This window comes from Coregonus clupeaformis, chromosome 15, assembly GCF_020615455.1.
Source record: "Coregonus clupeaformis isolate EN_2021a chromosome 15, ASM2061545v1, whole genome shotgun sequence".
Taxonomy (NCBI): Eukaryota; Metazoa; Chordata; class Actinopteri; order Salmoniformes; family Salmonidae; genus Coregonus; species Coregonus clupeaformis.
This window is the reverse complement of record NC_059206.1, coordinates 64,235,743-64,259,876: the sequence shown is the minus strand read 5'-3', so window position 1 is coordinate 64,259,876 and position 24,134 is coordinate 64,235,743. Positions and strand designations below refer to the sequence as shown.

The following is a 24,134-nucleotide window of genomic DNA, read 5'->3' as shown; positions in this document are numbered from 1 at the left end:
AGGGTCTGAATACTTATGTAAATAAGGTATTTCTGTTTTTTATTTGTAATAAATGTGCAGCAATTTCTAAAAACCTGTTTTCACTTTGTCATTATGGGGTATTGTGTGTAGATTGATGAAGAAAAACGTGACTGTATGTGGAAAAAGGAAGGGGTCTGAATAATGTCCTGAATGCACTGTATGTTTTAGTGTGCTGCAGTGAAGTAGTCATGACCACATCCACGTCTCCTAAAATGTCACTGTGTTTTATGTCATGTACTGCTAAAAATATCCAAACTCACACACATGCAGACAGATACACAAACATACACAAACACACACACACACACACACACACACCTCAATATCCAACCTGATAAGTGTAAGATAGACCTCTTTCATTTCAGTAGGACCCGTGCTAAATGTGTTCCCCTGCTAAAGTGCTGCCTTTTCAGACACTTACCTTTTTCATACTACACGTTGTTCTCCAAGCCTGTGGCTGAGAGGGGCGAGTCTTTTGTTCTAACGAGGCGAGAGGTTTATAGAGAAGTGCTAATGCTATTTTCCGCTGTTTGAGAAAGCTACTTTTCCCTCTTGCAGCACTAGATCTGCATCCCAAATGGCACCCTATTCCCTACATAGTGCAATACTATTGACCAAATCCCTATGGGGCCCTGGTCAAAGGTAGTGCACTATATAGGGAATAGGGTGCTATTTGGGACGCATAACTGGGACACTCCTTTTAACAATTAAGCCCTGATGGACTCCCACCAAAGTCCTTAAAATAATGATATATGGAAAGAGAATTGGTAAGTCTAAAATTGTATGACGGTAAGGAAATAATGTCCATTCCAGTTTTTCAGAGTTTCTTCAATTGTCTGAAATGAATCATCCCAAATAAATGAGGGAACAGTGAAACATGGATGTACTCTGTTATGAGCTTGGTTTAGACTAATCTTTCATCGACTCACCGATACAATGGAGTAATTCTGGCACTAGCGCTTTGGCTTTAAGCATATTCCAGACACAATGACTGATACACACCATTCACAATCATAAATGAAGGATCACAATAAACTAACGTGCTATGTGATGCTTTCTTTCTCTGTGTTTGTGTGTGTGTGTGTCACTGGGGCATATCACATTCCACTCATAACGTTGCTCTGAGGTTTAGTTTTCCAGTGCTGAGTAGAGATAAACCAAAATCTGAAAGGAAAATTAAATCAATGGCCGAATCAGACTGGAAACGCTCTCTGCATATTTCTATATTTTCCTTTGGTTGGGAATGCTGATGCAGTGAGTGTGCAGAGTGAGCTGTGAGGAATGAAGCAGAACTGCCAGCTCCTCATTAGCAGCTTTTACAGTAGATTAATAAAGAGGAGAGAGAATGACTATCCCGAGCCCAGGGCCCAGACACACACACGCATGCTCGCAAATACACTCACATGTATGCATGCATACATGCATACACTCTTGCACGCAAGTTCACAAGCACGTGCGCACGCGAGCCCACACACACACCCACACACACACACACCTACACACACACACACACAGGCCAAGAGTGCTTAGCCCCGGGTGCCCTGGACCATCATCCAGAAAAATAAGGGCCTGTAGCGCCCAAACTACTACAGAGGTAGAGGAAGCTAATGGGGAGAGAGATGGAGGGGGTAGAGAGAGAAGAGAAAACATAAGGAAAAAGGAAAGGTGGAGAAGGCGAGATAGATGGAGAGAGAGAGACAAAGCAAGACAAAGAAAAAGAGAGGGAGACGAGAGAGAGAGAGAGAGAGAGAGAGAGAGAGAGAGAGAGAGAGATAGAATTTTGATTATTTTTTTTCTCTTCTTGCTTTATTTGATGAGAGAGAGAGAGAGAGAGAGGGAGAGAGAGAGAGATAGAGTATAAAAAGAGTGAGTAGAGAAAGAAATGGAGAAGCAGGAGAGGCTCCTCAACAATCTGATTACCGTCAGAGTGCTCTGCTCTCCTCTGCCAGCTTCTCAATGGGACCTGGAGGTAGCCTACATATCATTGCGACCCACTGTGAATTATTGGCGAGACGCTCTTTATTAGAGAGAACATAACGCGCTTGGATTGAGTTACCCTGAGATTCGGTCAAACAACCTCTTAAAAGGAACAAGCATGATGCTGTGAAAACGTCTAACTCTGCCCGTCGAAACAAAAGTCCCAGTACTTCTTTGTCGGGAACTCGGACTCCAACTGTTTGAGCGCTTTGTTCCGAGCGAGGGGGAATTCTTGGAAGAGGAGAAGTGACTTAAGTGCGACTGGCAGACCCGGGCAGAGCGAATGCTGACGACTGACGCTGTCCAACAACAATATAAATGTCTCTTTCCACTGTATAAGGCTCAGCTTCGTCCCTATTAGTGGGCAGCTACAAAGACAGCCTTGTGCTGGTATTAGGAGAACAGAAGGCTTCTAGACAATATAGACATATGTATTTACTGTGGCTCATGGTAATAATAATAATATGATATATGGACAGTTATGGCTGGGGTTTGACATGATGAAACAAAACTAGGGTTAGGGTCTAGTAATGGTCTAATGGGGTCAACCAGGACCTAGTAATGATCTAATGGGTTAATGGTCTAATGGGGTCAGCCAGGACCTAGTAATGGTCTAATGGGGTCAGCCAGGACCTAGTAATGGTCTAATGGGGTCAGCCAGGACCTAGTAATGGTCTAATGGGGTCAGCCAGGACCTAGTAATGATCTAATGGGTTAATGGTCTAATGGGGTCAGCCAGGGCCTAGTAATGGTCTAATGGGGTCAGCCAGGGCCTAGTAATGATCTAATGGGGTCAGCCAGGGCCTAGTAATGGTCTAATGGGGTCAGCCAGGACCTAGTAATGGTCTAATGGGTTAATGGTCTAATGGGGTCAGCCAGGACCTAGTAATGGTCTAATGGGGTCAGCCAGGACCTAGTAATGATCTAATGGGGTAATGGTCTAATGGGGTCAGCCAGGGCCTAGTAATGGTCTAATGGGGTCAGCCAGGGCCTAGTAATGATCTAATGGGGTCAGCCAGGACCTAGTAATGGTCTAATGGGGTCAGCCAGGGCCTAGTAATGGTCTAATGGGGTCAGCCAGGACCTAGTAATGATCTAATGGGGTCAGCCAGGACCTAGTAATGGTCTAATGGGGTCAGCCAGGGCCTAGTAATGATCTAATGGGGTCAGCCAGGGCCTAGTAATGGTCTAATGGGGTCAGCCAGGACCTAGTAATGGTCTAATGGGGTCAGCCAGGGCCTTGTAATGGTCTAATGGGGTCAGCCAGGGCCTAGTAATGATCTAATGGGGTAATGGTCTAATGGGGTCAGCCAGGGCCTAGTAATGGTCTAATGGGGTCAGCCAGGGCCTAGTAATGGTCTAATGGGGTCAGCCAGGACCTAGTAATGGTCTAATTATTTTTGGTCAGGTCACATGGTCAGGAAAACTACTAGCCCTAATAATGTTTTGGGTACCAATCTTAAAATAGCTAGAAAACTACTAACCCTAATATGGGTATCTAAAATAGAAATGTTATTTTGAGGTCAACTGGAAATACTATGCTGAGGATTCATAGAATGCAGTGTTTTCCCTCCTAAATGTGCTGAATAATCCTAGGCATCTACAGCTGTACTGTACAGTACATACCCAATGTCACTGTTAGTTCAACTAAATGTACAGTACATACCCAATGTCACTGTTAGTTCAACTAAATGTACAGTACATACCCAATGTCACTGTTAGTTCAACTAAATGTACAGTACATACCCAATGTCACTGTTAGTTCAACTAAATGTACAGTACATACCCAATGTCACTGTTAGTTCAACTAAATGTACAGTACATACCCAATGTCACTGTTAGTTCAACTAAATGTACAGTACATACCCAATGTCACTGTTAGTTCAGCTAAATGTACAGTACATACCCAATGTCACTGTTAGTTCAACTAAATGTACAGTACATACCCAATGTCACTGTTAGTTCAACCAAATGTACAGCACAAACCCAATGTCACTGTTAGTTCAACTAAATGTACAGCACAAACCCAATGTCACTGTTAGTTCAACTAAATGTACAGCACAAACCCAATGTCACTGTTAGTTCAACTAAATGTACAGCACAAACCCAATGTCACTGTTAGTTCAACTAAATGTACAGCACAAACCCAATGTCACCGTTAGTTTAACTAAATGTACAGCACAAACCCAATGTCACTGTTAGTTCAACTATATGTACAGTACAAACCCAATGTCACTGTTAGTTCAACTAAATGTACAGTACATACCCAATGTCACTGTTAGTTCAACTAAATGTACAGTACAAACCCAATGTCACTGTTAGTTCAACTAAATGTACAGTACAAACCCAATGTCACCGTTAGTTCAACTAAATGTACAGTACAAACCCAATGTCACCGTTAGTTCAACTAAATGTACAGTACAAACCCAATGTCACCGTTAGTTCAACTAAATGTACAGCACAAACCCAATGTCACTGTTAGTTCAACTACTTTGAGCTCATACAGCCACATCACAATACTACAGTAGGTTCTGGGGTTTTCCAATTAGCTGGCAAAGTGAGTTAACCTTGGATTATAGTTGAGTCAGACACTACACTACTGCTTGACCAAACGCCCGTTGGCCAGTACTATAGGTATGTGACAGATACTGTAAACACCCACCAACAATTAAAAGACAGATCTAAATATTTACATGGTTACTTGATGTTATTTCTAATATGAATGTTTTTTGAGGGAGCGAGCCATGTTCATTTCCACTCTCCAGCGCATGTCAAAACAAGTTAATTTGAGGAATTTTATACAATACCTCAGCTTGAAGGCCAATAAATTCAGTATGCAAATACGTTTGGTGCCAATGTCTACTCAATTAACCTTTAAAGACGTGTGGAAATGCTAAAATGTACTGGAAATAGCCAAGAGCATCTTAACAAAATTCTAGTTTGTCAGATGTTTTTTACACCTCAAAAGTAGTCTAATGTTGAGATGTCCCATGCCATCTATTGTGTAGATCCAGCTATATGCCTAATTCCAAAATGAATGGAAACCTTTTCAAAGTTTGATTTCTCCAAGACCTAAAATACTCCTGTAGTGTATTCCATGAAGCTGACAACAATAGCCAACAATTTACCAGGAAAAGGCCGACCTTCAAGTCAACATTTCTCAACTCTTTCAAACATGGATCGCAGTCCTGTACAGTAAACCAGTGCTTGGCAGACTGGAACGTAATAACTACATTTAATTGAATTCACAAACCACACATTTTTCTAGTAAAAACATTGCCATTTTGCATGGTATTTAATGTCCCTAACCACCTCCAAGCAAACAAGAATGCAGTTATCACGTCAGAAAAAACATAATAGTGACAGCCAAAATGCAGTCATGATTTTAATCTCCACACAAAGTTTTACGAAAAGCCCACACTAAAAAATCAGCCTCTATTTTGAAGCTTACATTGGAAAGCTCCATCTGTGGACAGCCTAAGCCAGATGGCATAGTAGTATACCAGCTTTGATAAATAAACTCTGTGGGCCATAACACTTATCCAGACCAGACCTGGGACAGATCATTAACCCAGACCAGACCTGGGACAGAACACTAACCCAGACCAGACCTGGGACAGAACACTAACCCAGACCAGACCTGGGACAGAACACTAACCCAGACCAGACCTGGGACAGAACACTAACCCAGACCAGATCTGGGACAGAACACTAACCCAAACCAGACCTGGGACAGAACACTAACCCAGACCAGACCTGGGACAGAACACTAACCCAGACCAGACCTGGGACAGAACACTAACCCAGACCAGACCTGGGACAGAACACTATCCCAGACCAGACCTGGGACAGAACACTAACCCAGACCAGATCTGGGACAGAACACTAACCCAGACCAGACCTGAGACAGAACACTAACCCAGACCAGACCTGAGACAGAACACTAACCCAAACCAGACCTGGGACAGAACACTAACCCAGACCAGACCTGAGACAGAACACTAACCCAGACCAGACCTGGGACAGGGCTCAGGACTTGAATGATTGAGGTACAGTACCAACACCTGACAAGTGGGGAGAGATATTTTGAGAGGACCGTAAGGGACATGGGATGGACTGGTGTATTTCCACAAGGGTTTGCAAACCTTGTTGGGGGGCGATACTATATTTAGGGCCAGAGAAAAAAGGGAGCATTGTGAACCTTGTTGGTGAGGGATATTTACATGGGCTTGGGAGAAGATGAGAGTTAAGGAGACCAGAGTGTATTTTCACAGCAGTTGTAAACCTCGTTGGGGGAGAGCGATGAAGAGAGATTATATTTACCTATGGCCATAGGCGGACAAGAGAGCGAGACGATAATGTCTTTTCAACAGAGAGTGTGTTCACAACCTCTGTGTGTAAAGATATTGATATAGCGCAGAAGTATGGTCATCTTAGAGAGGGAAGAGTGTATTTTTTCAGGCGTTGCCGAACTTGTTGTGTACCTACGTTCTTCCGGTGAGACGTGAGGCAGCGCCTGGCCCCGGACCAGCCGACACGTAGAACCGTCGCCGGCACACACACCGCAGTTGTCTTCCCTGGCACCGCTGCCCAGCTGTCTGTCACATCCCACCTCCTGCCAACACAAATATGGAGAGAGAGAGGTGAGAAAGAAAGAGGGATAGAGTGAGGGGTTGAGGGAGGTAAGGGACGGAGGTGGAGGGACAGAGGGTGGAGGGTGGTTAGAAGAGAGGTAGAGGGAACGTGAGCGTGAGATGGACACACTGTACCCCCCCCCCCCACACACGTGCTTCTCCTTTCAGGAATTCAGTTTATTTTCCCAGCTCAACGCTCCATCCATGCTCTCGTGATCATTAATACATATACATTGGAAGGTAGAGGACTGGTCCCATTCTGTCACGTGTTAAACTTCTGCCTACTGTCTGTTCTATCCCTTACAGCCTGCTATGCCATCTTCTCATTGCTACTGGACCCTTGACTTGCCTTTCAGATTCACCTCAGCGTGTGACCAAGTCTTTTGAATTGTATTTTGACCCCTCTAGATGGACAAAACAGTAGTTGTAGCCACAGCCCAGAATTAGACACCCAGTTAGAATTGGTTGTGACTCAGAACTAGGTAGACTACTGTACAGTGCCTATGTTTGAAGGTTGTGTGATGGATTTCAGATAGCAGTGAAGTGTCTACCAGCTGTGTGGACGGTCTATGGAAGGACCAGCTCATATGAAACCCCTGTATGTTTTCCATGCATGACAGAGAGAGAAAGAGAGAGAGAGAGAGAGAGAGAGAGAGAGAGAGAGAGAGAGAGAGAGAGAGAGAGAGAGAGAGAGTAATGTATGTCAATAAAGCAATTTGAATTTGAGTTCAAAAGAGAGATCAGTCACCACTGTAGGCCATATTGACATCTATAAATTCATTTATTCTTTTTATTTGACTATTTTAAAAGTACATATAAAATTGTTCCATCATTATATTGATATATTGCATTACCCACCTCTCGAATATCAAGTTAAACATTTCTCAGCATGAAGGAAAACGCTACATAAACTCAATTCATCATCTTCATTATTATACAGTCTGTGTGTCTATCCCATTAGGTCTGCGAAAGCTGAATATCAACCTGTCTCTTTCTATTGCATTTAAACCTTTCTGTAACGTTGCTACAGCCAAAGTGGTAGACATTTGCTGAGAGAGTGTTTAAATGCAGAGCTTGCTCTCTGAACATCATTGCATAAACATTGTTCAATGACCTGGGTCCAGAAACCTAAGATTGGGGGTTTTGTGCAGAATGAACATTATTTCCCTTGAGGAAAGAAAAGGTCCGGGTTGTTGTTGTTGTTTTTGTTGTGGTGTCCTGTCCTGTATTTTTTGTTATTATTTTTTTTTGTTATGAACAATCTATTCATATTTTTGGAGGAACAAATAGTCTGTTTAGGCCGTTCTTCAAAGATCCTCAAACTTTCCAAAACAAGCACCATGTGGCCATGCCATACATCTGTTGGAAATAAGTGATATGCAAAGCAAAAATAATAATCATCCCTTTTTATCTGAAATGGCAATCACTAGTATAAATGAATCATAATATAATCATATTATGTGTAAGCTATGATGCCAAGGCAGCGACCCCAGCGCTGTCTGCTGGCGGTGTGTGTATCCATCTGTCAGTGTTGTTAACACAGGAGGCTTCATCGTGTTTATGCTTCATCGTTTTTTTGAATGCATTAAACGTTGTTTCCTACTGGAGCGGCTTTATATTAATTTTCAACTGTCAAATAAACTCAATCAATAAACTAAATTAATAAAGAATGTATCATCTACATAAGAAACGCTCCCAAGTCTCAACAAGTGCTAAAATAATCAAATAAAGTGAATGTGTTAGTTAACTATTACTTTTCTGGCTTACTTAGTAACCAGCCTGGCTGGATCCTGTATGTGTTAATCTATCTTTGTTGTTAACCCAATACAGTGATCTGATTTCTATATAAGAAATGCTGCCAAACCATAAACTCAAAGCGCTGTCTATTTATAAGGAATATATATATGTGTTAGCGTACTATCATGGCTTACTGGCTGTGGGAATTGAGTGATCTGTGTCAGTTTTTAGCCAAGGAGAGGTAAAGAACCATCTACATAAGCTCAATCAATCAATCACATTTAATTCATAAAGGCCTTTTCTAAGGGTCACTAACTCAAAGCGCTCTCTCTCTCTCTTTGATAATACAACAACACCATAAAGTAAATGTTCACGAGTGTTTCTGGCTGTGGAGTGTCCATCATGTCTTGGTCTGTCAGTGTTGTTAGCCCAGTACAGGAATGTACCATCTATATGAGGCATAATGCCACAGCTCAACGTCAGAGTCTTTGAAAACACTCAGTTTAGACAGGGCTTTCCCCATCGGTTCCTCAAGGACCACAGCCACAGCACATTTGGTTCTATTCCAGCACCAGCACACCTGATTCAACTAGTCAGCTAATTGTCAAACCTTTAAGTTGTGGAATAACATGCAACTGTTGGGGGTCCATGAGGAACAGCTTGGGATACATTGGTTTATAGCAGGTGTGTCACATTGAAGTCCGGAGGGCCACATTGAAAATGGGTTATGTTTCTTTGCCCTCTGGTTTAGAGGATGAGGCGTGGGGTATGGGGGACGAAACTCACATGTTTTACATGGTATCCTACACTGATCCAATCCAATCAAATTGTATTTGCCACATGCGCCGAATACAACAGTGAAATGCTTACTTACAAGCCCTTAACCAACAACGCAGTTTTAAGAAAAAAATAGATAAGTAAAAAATTAAAATAGCAAATAATTAAAGAGCAGCAGTAAAATAAGATAACAGTAGGGAGGCTATATACGGGGGGTACCGGTACAGAGTCAATGTGCGGGGACACTGTATATGTAATGTTGTATTAAACTGCATAACTTTCTTGAAATGGTGAAGAACAGAGTTTGTGCTCCAGATGCTGTGGGAATGGCAGCCAGCATAACAAACCAAACATGGCTTACCTGACCAGTAGTCCCAGTAAACACAAACACTCCTTATACCCATTATATGCACACCCCTTATAGGGCAGAAGCCATGAAGTACCGTGCAGAGCTATTTGACTTCAAGCACAGAGCATGGTCAGAGAAAGCCTGATCTTGATATCGCAGCTCCTTGTCACAAACACGCACGAACACACACACACACACTTCACTTCACTTGAGAATGTCTATGGATAGTATAACATGAAGGTTCTATTTGGGTTGAACAAGCACTTTGTCATGGTTCCATGAAGACAGCGTCTTATTGTAGCTTGCTTACATACAGGATACTTAGAGAAGTATCAGTAACAAGATAATGCCTTGTGGGACTAAATAATGTCCCTCGTTCCCTGTTAAGCTATCATGGCCTGGCACTGTATAAGTGTACTTTTAAGGATTTGCATAAAGAGGGTATATTTCCTTAATGGATGAAGTGGATATGTGAATTTCCTCTTGGCTAGACACACAACAGTGTGCATTCCTCTCTGGACTAGAACTGCTATAGGTCCCAAATATCACTCTATTCCCTATGATATAGTGCAGTGCTTTTGACTAGAGCACATACCTCCTGCATCTCTCTTTCTCTCTCTCTCTCTCTCTCTCTCTCTCTCTCTCTCTCTCTCTCTCTCTCTCTCTCTCTCTCTCTCTCTCTCTCTCTCTCTCTCTCTCTCTCCTTCCTGTCGTATCTCCTGCATCTCTCTCTCTCTCTCTCACTCTCTCTCTCTGTTATCTCTCTCTCTCCTTCACCCCGGCATATCTCCTGCATCTCTCTCTCTCTATTTCTCTCTCTCATCTCTCTCTCCTTTCTCCCATCGTACCTCCATCTCTCTCTATTCTCTCTTTCCTTCCTCCTGTCACACCTCCTCTCACTCTCCCTCTCTATTTTTTTTCTCTATCTCTCCCTCCTTCCTCCTCCAGTTCTCTATCTCTATTTCTCTCTCTCTTCCTCTCCCCTTCCTCCGGTCATACAGCCTCAGACAGACGTTTTAATCAAGCACCTATCCACCGAAGAGGACATATCAACATTGATCATCAGTCTGTGGTTCCTAAAACAACAACGTTTCGCCTAAAACTAGAACCCAGAACTTCTGACATGCAACATGAAGAGGATAAATATTTTCCTTGTTTAAGATCTTTTTTTATGAACTTCCTATTTCTGACATGTGGTTTTAGATTAGCTGCTGCTACAGCATGTGGATTCACAAAGTGGAAATACTGTATGATTGTTCAAGAGCAAAGATTATTGAGAAATATTGCAGAAGATCAGAAGTTCTCAGACTGTTTTGCACTGTATAGTTTGGAAAGATTCATGTAGCTTTATGGCCCACAAAGAAAAAACAAATACTTCAAGCTCTGATCCAGTCTTGAGCCATTTTATTGTATCGTATCATATCGTACATCGTGTCCCCTGATCTGTCATTGGCATGGCTGATTAACTTTCTGGAACCAAAATGGCTGCCATGGCATAGTCCAGGTGGGTGACACATTGGTGGTGGATGAGGTGAGTGCTTTGAGCACATGGAAAAGCATATATAAATCCAATCCTTACTATACAATATATTACTATGATATCGTCATATCGTAATAATATACGTTTCCCCCTTACTATATAAGCACTTTGATCAGGCACGGGCACAGATAGGGCTTTAGTTCATTTTAAGCACGTGCCCCCTGAATGTGCACGGCCCTGACTGAGCATCTGGAAAAGTGCTTTATAACATCCAATCAAACAATCACTCAGTCAATTTAGTATCTCACCTGACAGATCCCACTGATGCACATGTCCAGGGCGTCGGCTCGGCAACGTGTTCCGTCTAGAACCTTAGGCGCCAGCTCCACCGTTAGGCTCCTCCCCCGGGCCTGGCACCGCAGGGCGCACGCTGCCGAGGGGTCATAGGGCACAGGAACCCACTCGTAGACCATGCCCTGGTGCCTGATGTCATTGTGGGCGGAGCACTGCTGGGCTCGGAAGTCTCCCGACTCGACGGGACAGTCCTGGGGAAGAAGGGAGGGGGGAGGAGAGCAAAGGAACATAGAGAAGGATGAGATGGTCAGGCAGAGGGACAGAACAGAAGAGATAACGGCTTACATGTGGAAGACCCAACTCTTTACCAACAGCGAGCCTTTACTAAGTCTCTCCTTAGACCTTGCTTTATGCACACACACACACGCACGCACGCACGCACGCACACACACATACACACACACGCGCACACACACATACACACACACGCGCACACATACACATACACGCACACACGCACACACACACACACACGCACGCACGCACATGCACACACACACGCATGCACACACACACACACGCACGCACGCACACACACATACACACTGGGACGCACACACACACGCACGCGCACACACATACACACGCACGCACACACACACACACACACACACTGGGTAGCACACACACTCTCTCCCTCCGTCTCTTTCTCATCTTCTAAAAGTCAAGTCTTTCTCTCTCTCTCTTGCTTTGTTTAGATCCATCTCATTCACACCGGGAGCGATGGTGTAAATATTATGGTGGGAACTCATCCCACTGGTCATGATTGAAATCATAGCTAGTCTGCAATACATTCCAGACACAAACCACTTCAATAGAGTAATAGAAGCAATAAAGACTAGTCTATCTTTGATTAAAATGGTGTGAGAACGACTGTGGTTCCCGCCGCTTAGAATAGACTCAAGGCATGTCTGGAGTTGATATGAGAAGGATATTGTTTTCTTCTCTTCATTGATGGAACGTAGGATTTTACCATGAGGTCACCCACAGTGCTGGAAATGACTGATAAAAACAGTGCTGACTGACAATATTGTGCCGGTTCTTCTCATTGTTACCAGCAAAGTTATAAGATGGAATAGAAAAGGTATAACTATGTATTACTATTTATAAGCTGGAATAGAAATGATAACTATTTGTAACAAGTTATAAGTGTTACATACATAAGCTTTAGAAATGACTCTGTTGCCAGTCTGTTGAGGCGACATACCGTAGACTAGACTTACCATGTTACTGCACCTTCTGTAGCGGATATTCTTGCCTTCACAGTTTCTGCAAAGCAATGCAATATAACAAACAAACATTGTTAGTTCTAATTGAAACCAACGGTTTACAAGGAATTGTTTTGGCTTGAGTGTAATGGTTAATAAAACTACCAAAAAAAAAGTATTTGTGACGGGAAAGCAATATAACATACACCATATCAAACAAGTAGAATAGAATAGCTTAATATCCCTCAGGGAAATCTGTTTTGCAACAAAGAAATGCACAAACACACAGAAATATAATAATAATAATAATAATAATAATAATATGCCATTTAACAGACGCTTTTATCCAAAGCGACTTACAGTTAGTGAATACATATATATTTTTAAAAAAAAATTATACTGGCCCCCCGTGGGAATCAAACCCACAACCCTGGCGTTGCAAACGCCATGCTCTATCAACTGAGCTACATCCCTGCCGGCCATTCCCTCCCCTACCCTGGACGACGCTGGGCCAATTGTGCGCCGCTCATGAGTCTCCAGGTCGCGGCCGGCTGCAACAGAGGCTGGATTCGAACCAGGATCTCTAGTGGCACAGTTAGCACTGCAAAGCAGTGCCTTAGACCACTGCGCCACCCAATATCTACAACAACAGATTGTGGTGTATTGTTAGTTTATTGGGGAGGCTCAGGAGTTACACCTTTGTGAGTCTGAAGGATCGTGGCTGGAGTCAAATCAGGACTGACAGACATTTCATCCTGAATTATAGCCGCCTGTCTCACACACACGCACGCACGCACACACACACACCTGTCAGACCAAACCACGCTTCACCTGCCAACGATCAGATCTCATCGAGCCAACGACCGTCTCAGGACCCCCTCCTAGCAAATCAACCTCTCTTACACACACACACTCTGACACCCGCCCGACACACACACACTAATCTGTTCACCTCACTCTGTCAAAACCATCTCCTGCCTGGTCTGAAATCCACCACAGCGTAACACTCCATTCCCCTCCCCCTTCCTACACCGTATTGACACGCTACAAAATCTGTTCCACCTTGTTAGAAACAATAACTGCACCCCATCTCCCAGTGTGTGTTAACTTCCACTTCGCCACATTTCTCATTCTCACCCCCGGGGTAGAATAACATTGGTCTAAACTGGTAGCAGCTCATTTGTCCTGGGCTATGCCCCAAATGGCACCCTATTCCCTACATAGTGCACTACTTTTGACCAGAGCCCTATGGTCCCTGGTCAAAAATGATACACTACATAGGGAATAGGATGCCATTTGGGACGCAAAGCGGATGTTAAAAAGCTTCAGTGTAATCGGCCATTAGGGTGAATGGGGAGTTGGAGACCACACTACGGCCATTCAGCCTGCTCCAAGGAAAAGCAGGCACCGAGACAGAGTAGGAATGTCTATGTCTTAACGAACCAATTAATGGCTTTCCCCCATCGAGATGAATCACTGATCCACACTGGGTTATACGTATAGGCTGGAGACAGGCACACACACATGCATACAGACATATGCACACACACACACACACACACACGCACACACGGCTGTGTGCAGACCATGCTTTCAGGGTCTGGGAATGTCTATGAGGTGGCTATTTGTCTTCTAGCGGACACACAGAGAGCAAAAATGTCTGAAGTCCACAGACATGAGGAAGGATAGGCAGCACTGTGTCTAACGGTGTGGGGTGAAGTTGCCCCTAGACACTGATCTTCGGACAATTTGGCATTTTCTCCACTAATAGTTAAGGTTAGGCTTGGGGGAGGTGACATTGATCCTAGATCTGTACCTAGGGGCAAACTTCACCCCGGAGCGTGTCTAACAGAGTAATCCAAATGTAGCATTATGAGGTGTGTAAGTGCTGGGCTGGAACAAAAGCCTGCATACCATGCAGCTCTCCAGGACTGGGATTGAAAAGAACAGTGCTGCTCTAATTTAAGTCTAGACAGATATTCCTAGACAGATATTTCCTCCCAGTCACTGGATGTTTCTAGAAGGACAGATGAAGCTAGCAGGAGTCTGGGGGGAAGGGGCCTTGTGTCTGGGACCAGAGAAGGCAACGCGCTGGGCACACAGCATCTGACGTCCAAGAGAAACATGGGGCCAGACACAAGGCCCCTTCCCCCCAGACTCCTGCTATGGGACACTACCCCAGTTCTCTGTCTGTCTGTGTGTGTGTGTGTGTGTGTGTGTGTGTGTGTGTGTGTGTGTTATGCCTGGAGTGAGCTGGAGTGGGGCATGGAGAAAGAGATTACAGTAGGCTTAAGGTGTTCTCTGCAGTCTTTCTCTGTTCTCCTTCAACTACACAGGCAGCTTTTCTGCTGGCTTAACCCTGACACCTGACACACACACACACAAGCGCGCACACACACACACACACACACACACACACACACACACACACACACACACACACACACACACACACACACACACACACAATCCCAGTGCGCTCGAGCAGGTGTGTTGGCTGATGCAGGGAATGGGAGATATTGCTCAAATAACTGTGTAAATCTCCCTGTGGGGGAAGCAGGCAAATCAAGCACACAATCACTTCCAGACTTCTACACCCATTTAATCAACGGAGGGAAGTCAGGGCAGAGGTCTGAGGCTGCATCTCAAATGGTACTCTATTCCCTATGAAGTGCACTACTTTTGGGAAAAATAATCTGATTGGTGAACTGGAACAATTGTTATCTCAATCATCCCCTAAAGACATACAGATATGGCCCCCTGTCATTCACTTAAGTTGCGTCCCAAATGGCACCCTATTCCTTACTGTAAATAGTGCATACAGTGCCTACAGAAAGTATTCATACCCATTGACTTATTCCACATTTTGTTGTGTTACAACCTGAATTCAAAATGAATTAAATTGATTTATTTTCTCACTCATCTACACACAATCCTACATAATGACAAAATGACGTTTTTAGAAATGTTTGCAAATTTATTGAAAATGAAATACAGAAATATCTCATTTACATAAGTAATCACACCGCTGAGTCAATACTTTGTAGAAACACCTTGTGCAGCGATTACAGCTGTGAGTCTTGCTGGGTAAGTCTCTTACAGCTTTCCACACCTGGATTGTGCAACATTTGCCTGTTATTCTTTTCAAAATGCTTCAAGCTCTGTCAAATTGGTTGTTGAACATTGCTAGACAACCATTTTCAGGTCTTGCTACAGTATAGATTTTCAAGTACATTTAGCTCAAAACTGTAACTCAGCCACTCAGGAACATTCTCTGTCTTCTTGGTAAGCAACTCCAGTATAGATTTGGTCTTGTGTTTTATGTTATTGTCCTGCTGAGAGGTGAATTCATCTCCCAGTGTCTGGTGGAAAGCAGATTGAACTAGGATTTCCTCTAGGATTTTGCCTGTGTGTCACACCCTGGCTCTGGGACTCTTTATGTTGAGCCAGGGTGTGTGCATTCTATGTGTTCGTTTTCTATGTTGGGTGTTCTAGGTTGTCTATGTCTATGTTTGCATGTGTGACTCCCAATCAGAGGCAACGAGTGTCAGCTGTCGGCTGGTTGTCTCTGATTGGGAGCCATATTTAAACTGTGTGTTTTCTCTTGGGTGTTGTGGGTTTTTGTTCCGTGTCGGTATGTTAACCGTTGGACTTCACGAGTCGTGTTTTGTTTGTTTTGTTCGTTACTTTAATTAAAATAAAGTCATGTTTGTATCACACGCTGCGCCTTGGTCCGCTTCCTGTAACGACGATCGTGACAGAAAAACCCACCGTAAAAGGACCAAGCAGCGTGTCCAGGAGCAGGCAGACTGGACAAGAGAGGAGCAGCGGCGTCAGCAGTGCCATCGTCGGACGGACGAGAGGCACCCCACAATTTTTAGGGGGCACACGTCATGGGCGACTGGGCAGCAGGAGGCTGCCACAGGGCGTATTGGGCGATTTGGAGAGGAGGCCACCAGGTTAAGGGGGCTACTGGCGAAGAGGGAGCAGGAGTTAATGTTGCAGAGGATGGAGCTATTAGAGGCGATTAGGGAAAGGGTGAGAAATGAGGCACGGCGAGAGGAACTCGGTAGGCAGCTGAGGGAGCGGGGGTTATGATGAAACCCAGTCCCGCTCCTCACACAAGAAGTGGTGTCGTCACCAGTCCGTCCGGCCCGTTCCTGCTTCCCGCACTGGGCGTACGGTGCACGTTCGCCAGCCCGGCCCGGCTCGCTCCTGCTTCCCCGCACTAAGTGTACGGTGCGCATCGCCAGCCCAGCCCGGCCTGTTCCTGCCTCTCCATCAAGCCTACGGTGTGCGTCGCCAGCCCTGCCCGGCCTGTTCCTGCTCCTCGCACTAAACCTACGGTTGTGCGTCGCCAGCCCTGCCCGGACTGTTCCTGCTCCTCGCACTAAGCCTACGGGTGCGTGCGCCAGCCCAGCCCGGCCTGCCCTGCCCGCTCACGCACCAAGCCTACGGGGTGCGTCGCCAGCCCAGCCCGGCCTGTCCCTGCTCCACGCACCAAGCCTACGGGGTGCGTCGCCAGCCCAGCCCCGGCCTGTTCCTGCTCCACGCACCAAACCTACGGTGTGCGTCGCCAGCCCGGCCCGGCCTGTTCCTGCCACTGCGCACCAAACCTACGGTGTGCGCCGCCAGCCCTGCCCGGCCTGTTCCTGCTCCTCGCACTAAGCCTACGGTGTGCGTCCCGCCAGCCCAGCCCGGCCTGTCCCTGCTCCACGCACCAAGCCTACGGTGTGCGTCGCCAGCCCAGCCCGGCCTGTCCCTGCTCCACGCACCAAGCCTACGGGGTGCGTCGCCAGCCCAGCCCGGCCTGTTCCTGCTCCACGCACCAAACCTACGGTGTGCGTCGCCAGCCCGGCCCGGCCTGTTCCTGCCGCTCGCACCAAACCTACGGTGCGCGCGCCAGCCCGGCCCGGCCTGTTCCTGCCACTCGCACCAAGCCAGGGGTGCGAGTCGCCAGCCTGGTCCAGCCTGTTCCTGCCACTCGCACCAAGCCAGGGTTGCGAGGTCGCCAGCCTGGTCCAGCCAGTTCCTGCCACTCGCACCAAGCCAGGGGTGCGAGTCGCCAGCCCGGCCCGGTCTGTTCCTGCCACTCGCACCAAGCCAGGGGTGCAAGTCGTCAGCCTGGTCCAGCCGTTCCTGCTACTCGCACCAAGCCAGGAGTGCGAGCCGTCCCTGGTTCAGCCCGCTCCTGCTACTCGCACCAAAGCGCAGTGCGAGTCGCCAGCCTGGTTCAGCCGCGTTCCTGCTACCTCGCACCGAGCCCGGGGTGCGGTCGGTCAGCCTGGTAAGACCGGTCAGCTCCACAACGGAGCGTAAGCAATCCGGCTCCGTCAATGTCCAGTCCAGATCCAGCCAGCGGGGTCAGACCGGATCAGGGGCGCTACGGGGAGTTATGGGGTGGTGGTCAAGGCCGGCCGGAGCCGCCTCCGAGGAGGAATGCCCACCCAGCCCTCCCCTGTTTGGGGTTTTGTTTAACGCGTGCTGTCCGCGCCTTTAGGGGTAGTACTGTCACACCCTGGCTCTGGGACTCTTTATGTTGAGCCAGGGTGTGTGCATTCTATGTGTTCGTTTTCTATGTTGGGTGTTCTAGGTTGTCTATGTCTATGTTTGCATGTGTGACTCCCAATCAGAGGCAACGAGTGTCAGCTGTCGGCTGGTTGTCTCTGATTGGGAGCCATATTTAAACTGTGTGTTTTCTCTTGGGTGTTGTGGGTTTTTGTTCCGTGTCGGTATGTTAACCGTTGGACTTCACGAGTCGTGTTTTGTTTGTTTTGTTCGTTACTTTAATTAAAATAAAGTCATGTTTGTATCACACGCTGCGCCTTGGTCCGCTTCCTGTAACGACGATCGTGACACTGTGGTTAGTTCCATTACATTTCTTTTTTATCCTGAAAAACTCCTGAATAGCTTCTACCCCAAAGCCATAAGACTGCTGAACAGTTAATTAAACAGCTACCTGGACTTTCTGCTTTTTACCCCCTACCTACATAATACAGTACATTTTACGGACACAGTATATTTTACATTAGTGATCTTTTTTGTTGTTGTTTTAAGTCCCATCCTTCAGCTACCCTCAACCCCTCCCATCTATCTCTGAAAACCAGCAAGTTATATTGTTATTTGATTGTGTTACCATTCTTTTTTATCTATTTGTTCATTTTCTTACTTTTAACTGCATTGTTGGGAAAGGGCTCATAAGTAAGGATTTCACTGTAAAGTCTCCACTTGTTGTATTCAGCGCATGTGACAAAGAAAATGTTATTTGATTCGCTTTTTTTTTTTTTACCCTACCAATAGGCAGTGGAACACCTCCCTGGTCTTTGTGGTTGAATCTGTGTTTGAAATGCACTGCTCGACTGAGGGACCTTACAAATAATTGTATGTGTGGGGTACAGAGATGAGGTAGTCATTCAAAAATCATGTTAAACACTATTATTACATACAGAGTGAGTCCATGTAACTTATTATGTGACTTGTTTAGCCAATTTTTTGTCCTGAACTTATTTAGGCTTGCCATAACAAAGTGGTTGAATACTTATTGACTCAAGACATTTTAGCTTTTCATTCTTTATTAATTTGTAAACTTTTAGAAAAACATAATTCAACATTGTCATTATGAGGTATTGTGTGTAGGCCAGTGAACAAAAATCTCAATTTAAGATTTGTTTTATTTAGGCTGTAACATAACAAAATGTGTAATAAGTCAAGGGGTATGAATACTTTCTGAAGGCACTGTGTGTACTCCCTATAGACGGGTTGGTTGTTTAGCAACAAAACCAACGCGTGCGCAACTATGTGGCAAACAGACGGGGTTGGTTTACATGATGACCAAACCGGCTCCGCGCGTGCGTCCACATGCGTCATCGTGCGCATCTTGAGTTTGTCCCCACCAGATGAGATCAGGACACGCAGGTTGAAATATCAAAACGCACTCTGAACCAACTATATTAATTTGGGGACAGGCCAAAACATATGAAACATTTATGGACATTTAGCTAGCTAGCTTGCTGTTGCTAGCTAATTTGTACTGGGATATAATCATTGGGTTGTTATTTTACCTGAAAGGTACTGGATCTTTGTAGAATTTGGGTCAACTGTGTTCTCTACTCCAACAATTAATTCACAGATAAAAGGGGAATCCTAATTAGTTTCTAGTAATCTCTCCTCATTCAGTCTTCTTCTTCTTCTTCTTCTTCTTCTTCTTCTTCTTCTGTGGATTTTATATGAAGGCTGCCAACCAACTTTAAGGTACATTACCGCAACCAACTGGACAGGGGTGTGGACCTCGTTCATCTTTCAATCACCCTTAGGTGGGTATATGCTCCTAAAAACCAATGAGGAGATGGGAGAGGCAGGACTTGCAGCGCGTCAAGCACCTAAAATAAGATCAAGTTCTATTTTAGCACCTGGCTACGCAGACGCTCGTTGACGCACGCGAGCAGTTTGGATGAAATGATTGAATAACATGTATGTGTATATTTATTTTGCAATGCTCGCGCACGCAATGTGGGCAGTGTGGTCAGCATGTTAGATTGTTGATAACATGTAAACTATATTTCATCTCTAATATTTATTGAAAACATAAATAAAATTGCACAATGATCACTTGTCTCTCAAATTAATCACTACATTTGTTGGTTAGCTAGCTAGCAATTTTTTGCCATATTAACATAGACATGACATCAGTCAAAACAAGACATGGTTTCAAGAACAAACGCAAGGAAGTCCAGAGAGGACATATGACTAAATAAGGAAAATATTTATCTCATGATCACTGCATAACAAAAGTTGATTTGTCGAGATCACAAGAACTATCAAAAGTACCACGCATCATCCATTAATTTGTTCAGCTGCACAATAAGCACCTCATCAAGGAGCCCTGTGGCTGAGTTGATTGCAATGCACTCGTGGGGCATTTAAGCCCTGAACGATACCTGACAAGCAGCACTGTCTCCCAGGCTGCGTGCCACACCAAAGACCACAGCCAATCTCATGCAAGGAACAATGCAGCTAACTTGGTTAGTCTTGTTAGCTAGGTAGTCTTGTTAGCTATCTAGATAGCTTGTTATCTATGCTGGTTGTTAGCTTGCATAACTTATATGTGTATAATTATAAGGGACACTTCATGTTTTGTGGATAATATTTGCATTTACAGTGGGGGGAGCTCCCTTCCTGACAGGCTGATCAAATTCAATTTCAGCCTCAGAGGCAGCATCTTGACTTATCAGCCTATGAGGCTGCTATTGAATCTGATCAGCCTGCAAGGAATAGAGCACATCCACTCTTGATCATATACATGCACTGTCTGCTAATCTGCTTGCAAGGAGCTTTACCTATGAAACAGCCTGCAAGGCAGAATCCTGACTTTTCAGCCTATTGAATCTGATCAAGGTCTGAGGCTGAAATTGAATCTGATCAGCCTGTCAGGAATGGAGCTCACCCACTCTGTAAAACATGAAGTGTCCCTTACAATGATAAACATTTAAGTTATGCATGCTAACAACCAGCATAGATAACTAGCAAGCTAGCTAACAAGACTACCTAGCTAACTAGCTAGCTAGTTCGCTCACAAGCCTGGGAGACAGAGCTGCCTGTCAGAAAGGCTGAAGAGAGGGACGTTAAAAAGGAAAGATATACATCTGTGTCCATTCAGTAACCCTACACCACTCTGAGCACCACTCTTAACACACAGGAGACATTCAATTGAGCAACAATGATCCCAATATGACAGAGCAGTGCAATAGAATCTCCCCTGAATCCGTCCAAAGGTCAATACTGTGTGTGTTTGTGTGTGTGTGTGTGTGTGTGTGTGTGTGGAATTGTCTTCTCCCTGTTTCCATTATAAATGGATACAGGATTCATTCCATAATCACTGTTGCAAATTAACCCTGTTTAGTAGCTCTATAATTTTATGTGATTTTTTTTATTTGTGCTGTTATAAAACTTTTTTATTATTTTTACATTTTAGTCATTTAGCAGATGCTCTTTTCCAGAGAAACTTACAGTAGTGAGTGCATACATTTTCATACTTTTTCATACTGGTCCCCCTTGGGAATCGAACCCACAACCCTGGCATTGCATGCTCTGCCAACTGAGCCACATGGGTTGTAATGTATGGTTGCGCAGGTTGAGTAGCGTTCAGAACAATGGAGAATAATACCAATGTTGTGCTAGGAGGGGTGTGTGTGTGTGTATGTGTCTGTCTGTCTGTCTGTCTGTCTGTCTGTCTGTCTGTCTGTCTGTGTCCTCGTGTAGTACCAGGAGACATGATGTGAATGACTGGCAGCTCTTCTCCCAAACAGTTGACCCTTCAAACTGTTGCTTTCTTCAAACAGTTGACCTTTGAAACTGTTGTCTCTTCAAACAGTTGAGCCTTCAAACTGTTGCTTTCTTCAAACAGTTGACCTTTCAAACTGTTGCTTTCTTCAAACAGTTGACCTTTCAAACTGTTGCTCTCTTCAAAGAGTTTACCTTTCAAACTGTTGCTCTCTTCAAAGAGTTTACCTTTCAAAAGGTTGCTCTCTTCAAACAGTTGACCCTTCAAACTGTTGCTCTCTAAAGAGGATGTAAACTGTAACACCTAATGATTTACAGGATATAACCTTCCATCCTCCCTAGAATCTAACCTCCCATCCTCCCCAGGATTTAACCTCACATCCTCCCCAGGATATAACCTCTCATCCTCCCCAGGATATAACCTCCCATCCTACCCAGGATCTGACCACTCCCATCCTCCCCAGGATATAACCTCCCATCCTCCCCAGGATATAACCTCCCATCCTACCCAGGATATAACCTCCCATCCTCCCCAGGATATAACCTCCCACCCTCCCCAGGATATAACCTCCCATCCTCCCCAGGATCTGATCTCCCATCCTCCCCAGGATATAACCTCCCATCCTCCCCAGGATATAACCTCCCATCCTCCCCAGGATATAACCTTCCATCCTCCCCAGGATATAACCTCCCATCCTCCCAAGGAGTGTGTGTGTTTTTGATACTGACCCTCCGTTGAGACACCTGCGTAGAGAGTATGAGGCCCCTCCTCCACAGGTGCGTGAGCAGTCGCTCCAGGTGCCCCATGCGTCCCAGCCACTGTCCCCGTCCTCATCTGATCGAGTCATACGAGACGCCTGAGAGAGAGAGGTGAAAGAGGTTAGAGTATAACTTACACATGCACGCACAAGCACAAACACACACACAAACAAGCAAATCAAATCAAATCTAATTTTATTGGTCAGAAACACATAATTAGCAGCTGTTATTGCGGGTGTAGCGAAATGCTTGCACGGACACACACACACACACACACACAAACCGTGTTGCTATGTGTTATTGTAGTGAATTGGGAGGGTATCCTTGGCCGAAGTTGGGACCTTGAAGAAAAATAATAATACTTTTTCTTACAGTCCATAGAAATGTATATTTTGCTTTTTGACCAAACACCACAAGACCCACACAACTCTGAGGGGTTAGAAACACAGGTGCTGTGACTCAGTCCAACACCGTGCTGTTATGACAAGAGAACCAAACTGCTTGTCTAGATCACTAGAGCCAAATCCCAAATCGACCCCTATGCCCTATGCACTTGTGGAGATCAGAGAGGATTTGACAGATGTAAGCAATTTTGAAATATCTCCAAATTGCCCTCTGATAGGCGAGGTGGAAGTTTCCCTACATTGCTTATACCAATCAAATCGTCTCAGATCTCCACAAGTGCATATCGCGTAGGGGTCTTGGATTGGGCCTTGGAATTGTACTGGACTACTAAAGGAGGAAGGTAACTGCACATTCTATGGAAATACCCTCCTCATCAGTGAGCATGATCATGGATTTCAGAAGATTAAAATATGGATCTCTAATCAGGGATTTGGTTTATTATTGTTTCTGTCTTGCTTTTAGTAATATTATTACATGGCTGTTATTGCATGCATGTTATTAAACAGCTGTTATTACATGGGTATTAACATATGTTACTCCATCACCCACAGGGAGCTGGGAAGACCAAATAGGAAATGGAGGATATATTCACTACAACTGTGGTGTGTGTGTGTGTGTGTGTGTGTGTGTGTGTGTGTGTGTGTGTGTGTGTGTGTGTGTGTGTGTGTGTGTGTGTGTGTGTGTGTGCGCGCGTGTGTGTGTGTGTGTGTGTGTGTGTGTGTGTGTGTGTGTGTGTGTGTGTGTGCATGTGGGTGTGTGTGTGTGTATGTGTGTGTATGTGTGTGTGTGTGTGCATGCGTGTGTGTGCATAAGATTTGAATTAGTGCGATGTGGTTCATGGCTAGTTTAGAATAATGTAGATCCCCCTTTACACAGGGGTTAAGTGTCAGTTGGCTGGGAGGACACAACATTAAGAGATCAAGTTATGCTACACACTGAGGTACTGAATAACACTGTGTGGTTTTAAAATGTGCCTAACTTGGAAATGTATGTTTTTTTTCCCCCACATCATTGCTTTCAAGTAGAGGAAGCAGACTCAGGTAGAGGAGGCAGACTCAGGTAGAGGAAGCAGACTCAAGTAGAGGAAGCAGACTCAAGTAGAGGAAGCAGACTCAAGTAGAGGAAGCAGACTCAAGTAGAGGAAGCAGACTCAA

General features: G+C 44.9%; 1 protein-coding gene across 1 annotated transcript in view; it reads right to left on the bottom strand.

Moving 5' to 3' along the window:
* adamtsl3 (ADAMTS-like 3) overlaps window positions 1-24,134 on the bottom strand; it is a 170,460-nt gene that overhangs the window by 77,956 nt on the left and 68,370 nt on the right. Inside the window, exons 6-9 of the mRNA XM_045225474.1 lie at window positions 22,546-22,673; window positions 12,553-12,598; window positions 11,284-11,520; window positions 6,487-6,613 (exon numbers count right to left, since the gene is read on the bottom strand). Coding sequence (XP_045081409.1) covers window positions 6,487-6,613; window positions 11,284-11,520; window positions 12,553-12,598; window positions 22,546-22,673 — 538 coding nt within the window. The remainder of the gene's footprint in view (window positions 1-6,486; window positions 6,614-11,283; window positions 11,521-12,552; window positions 12,599-22,545; window positions 22,674-24,134) is intronic.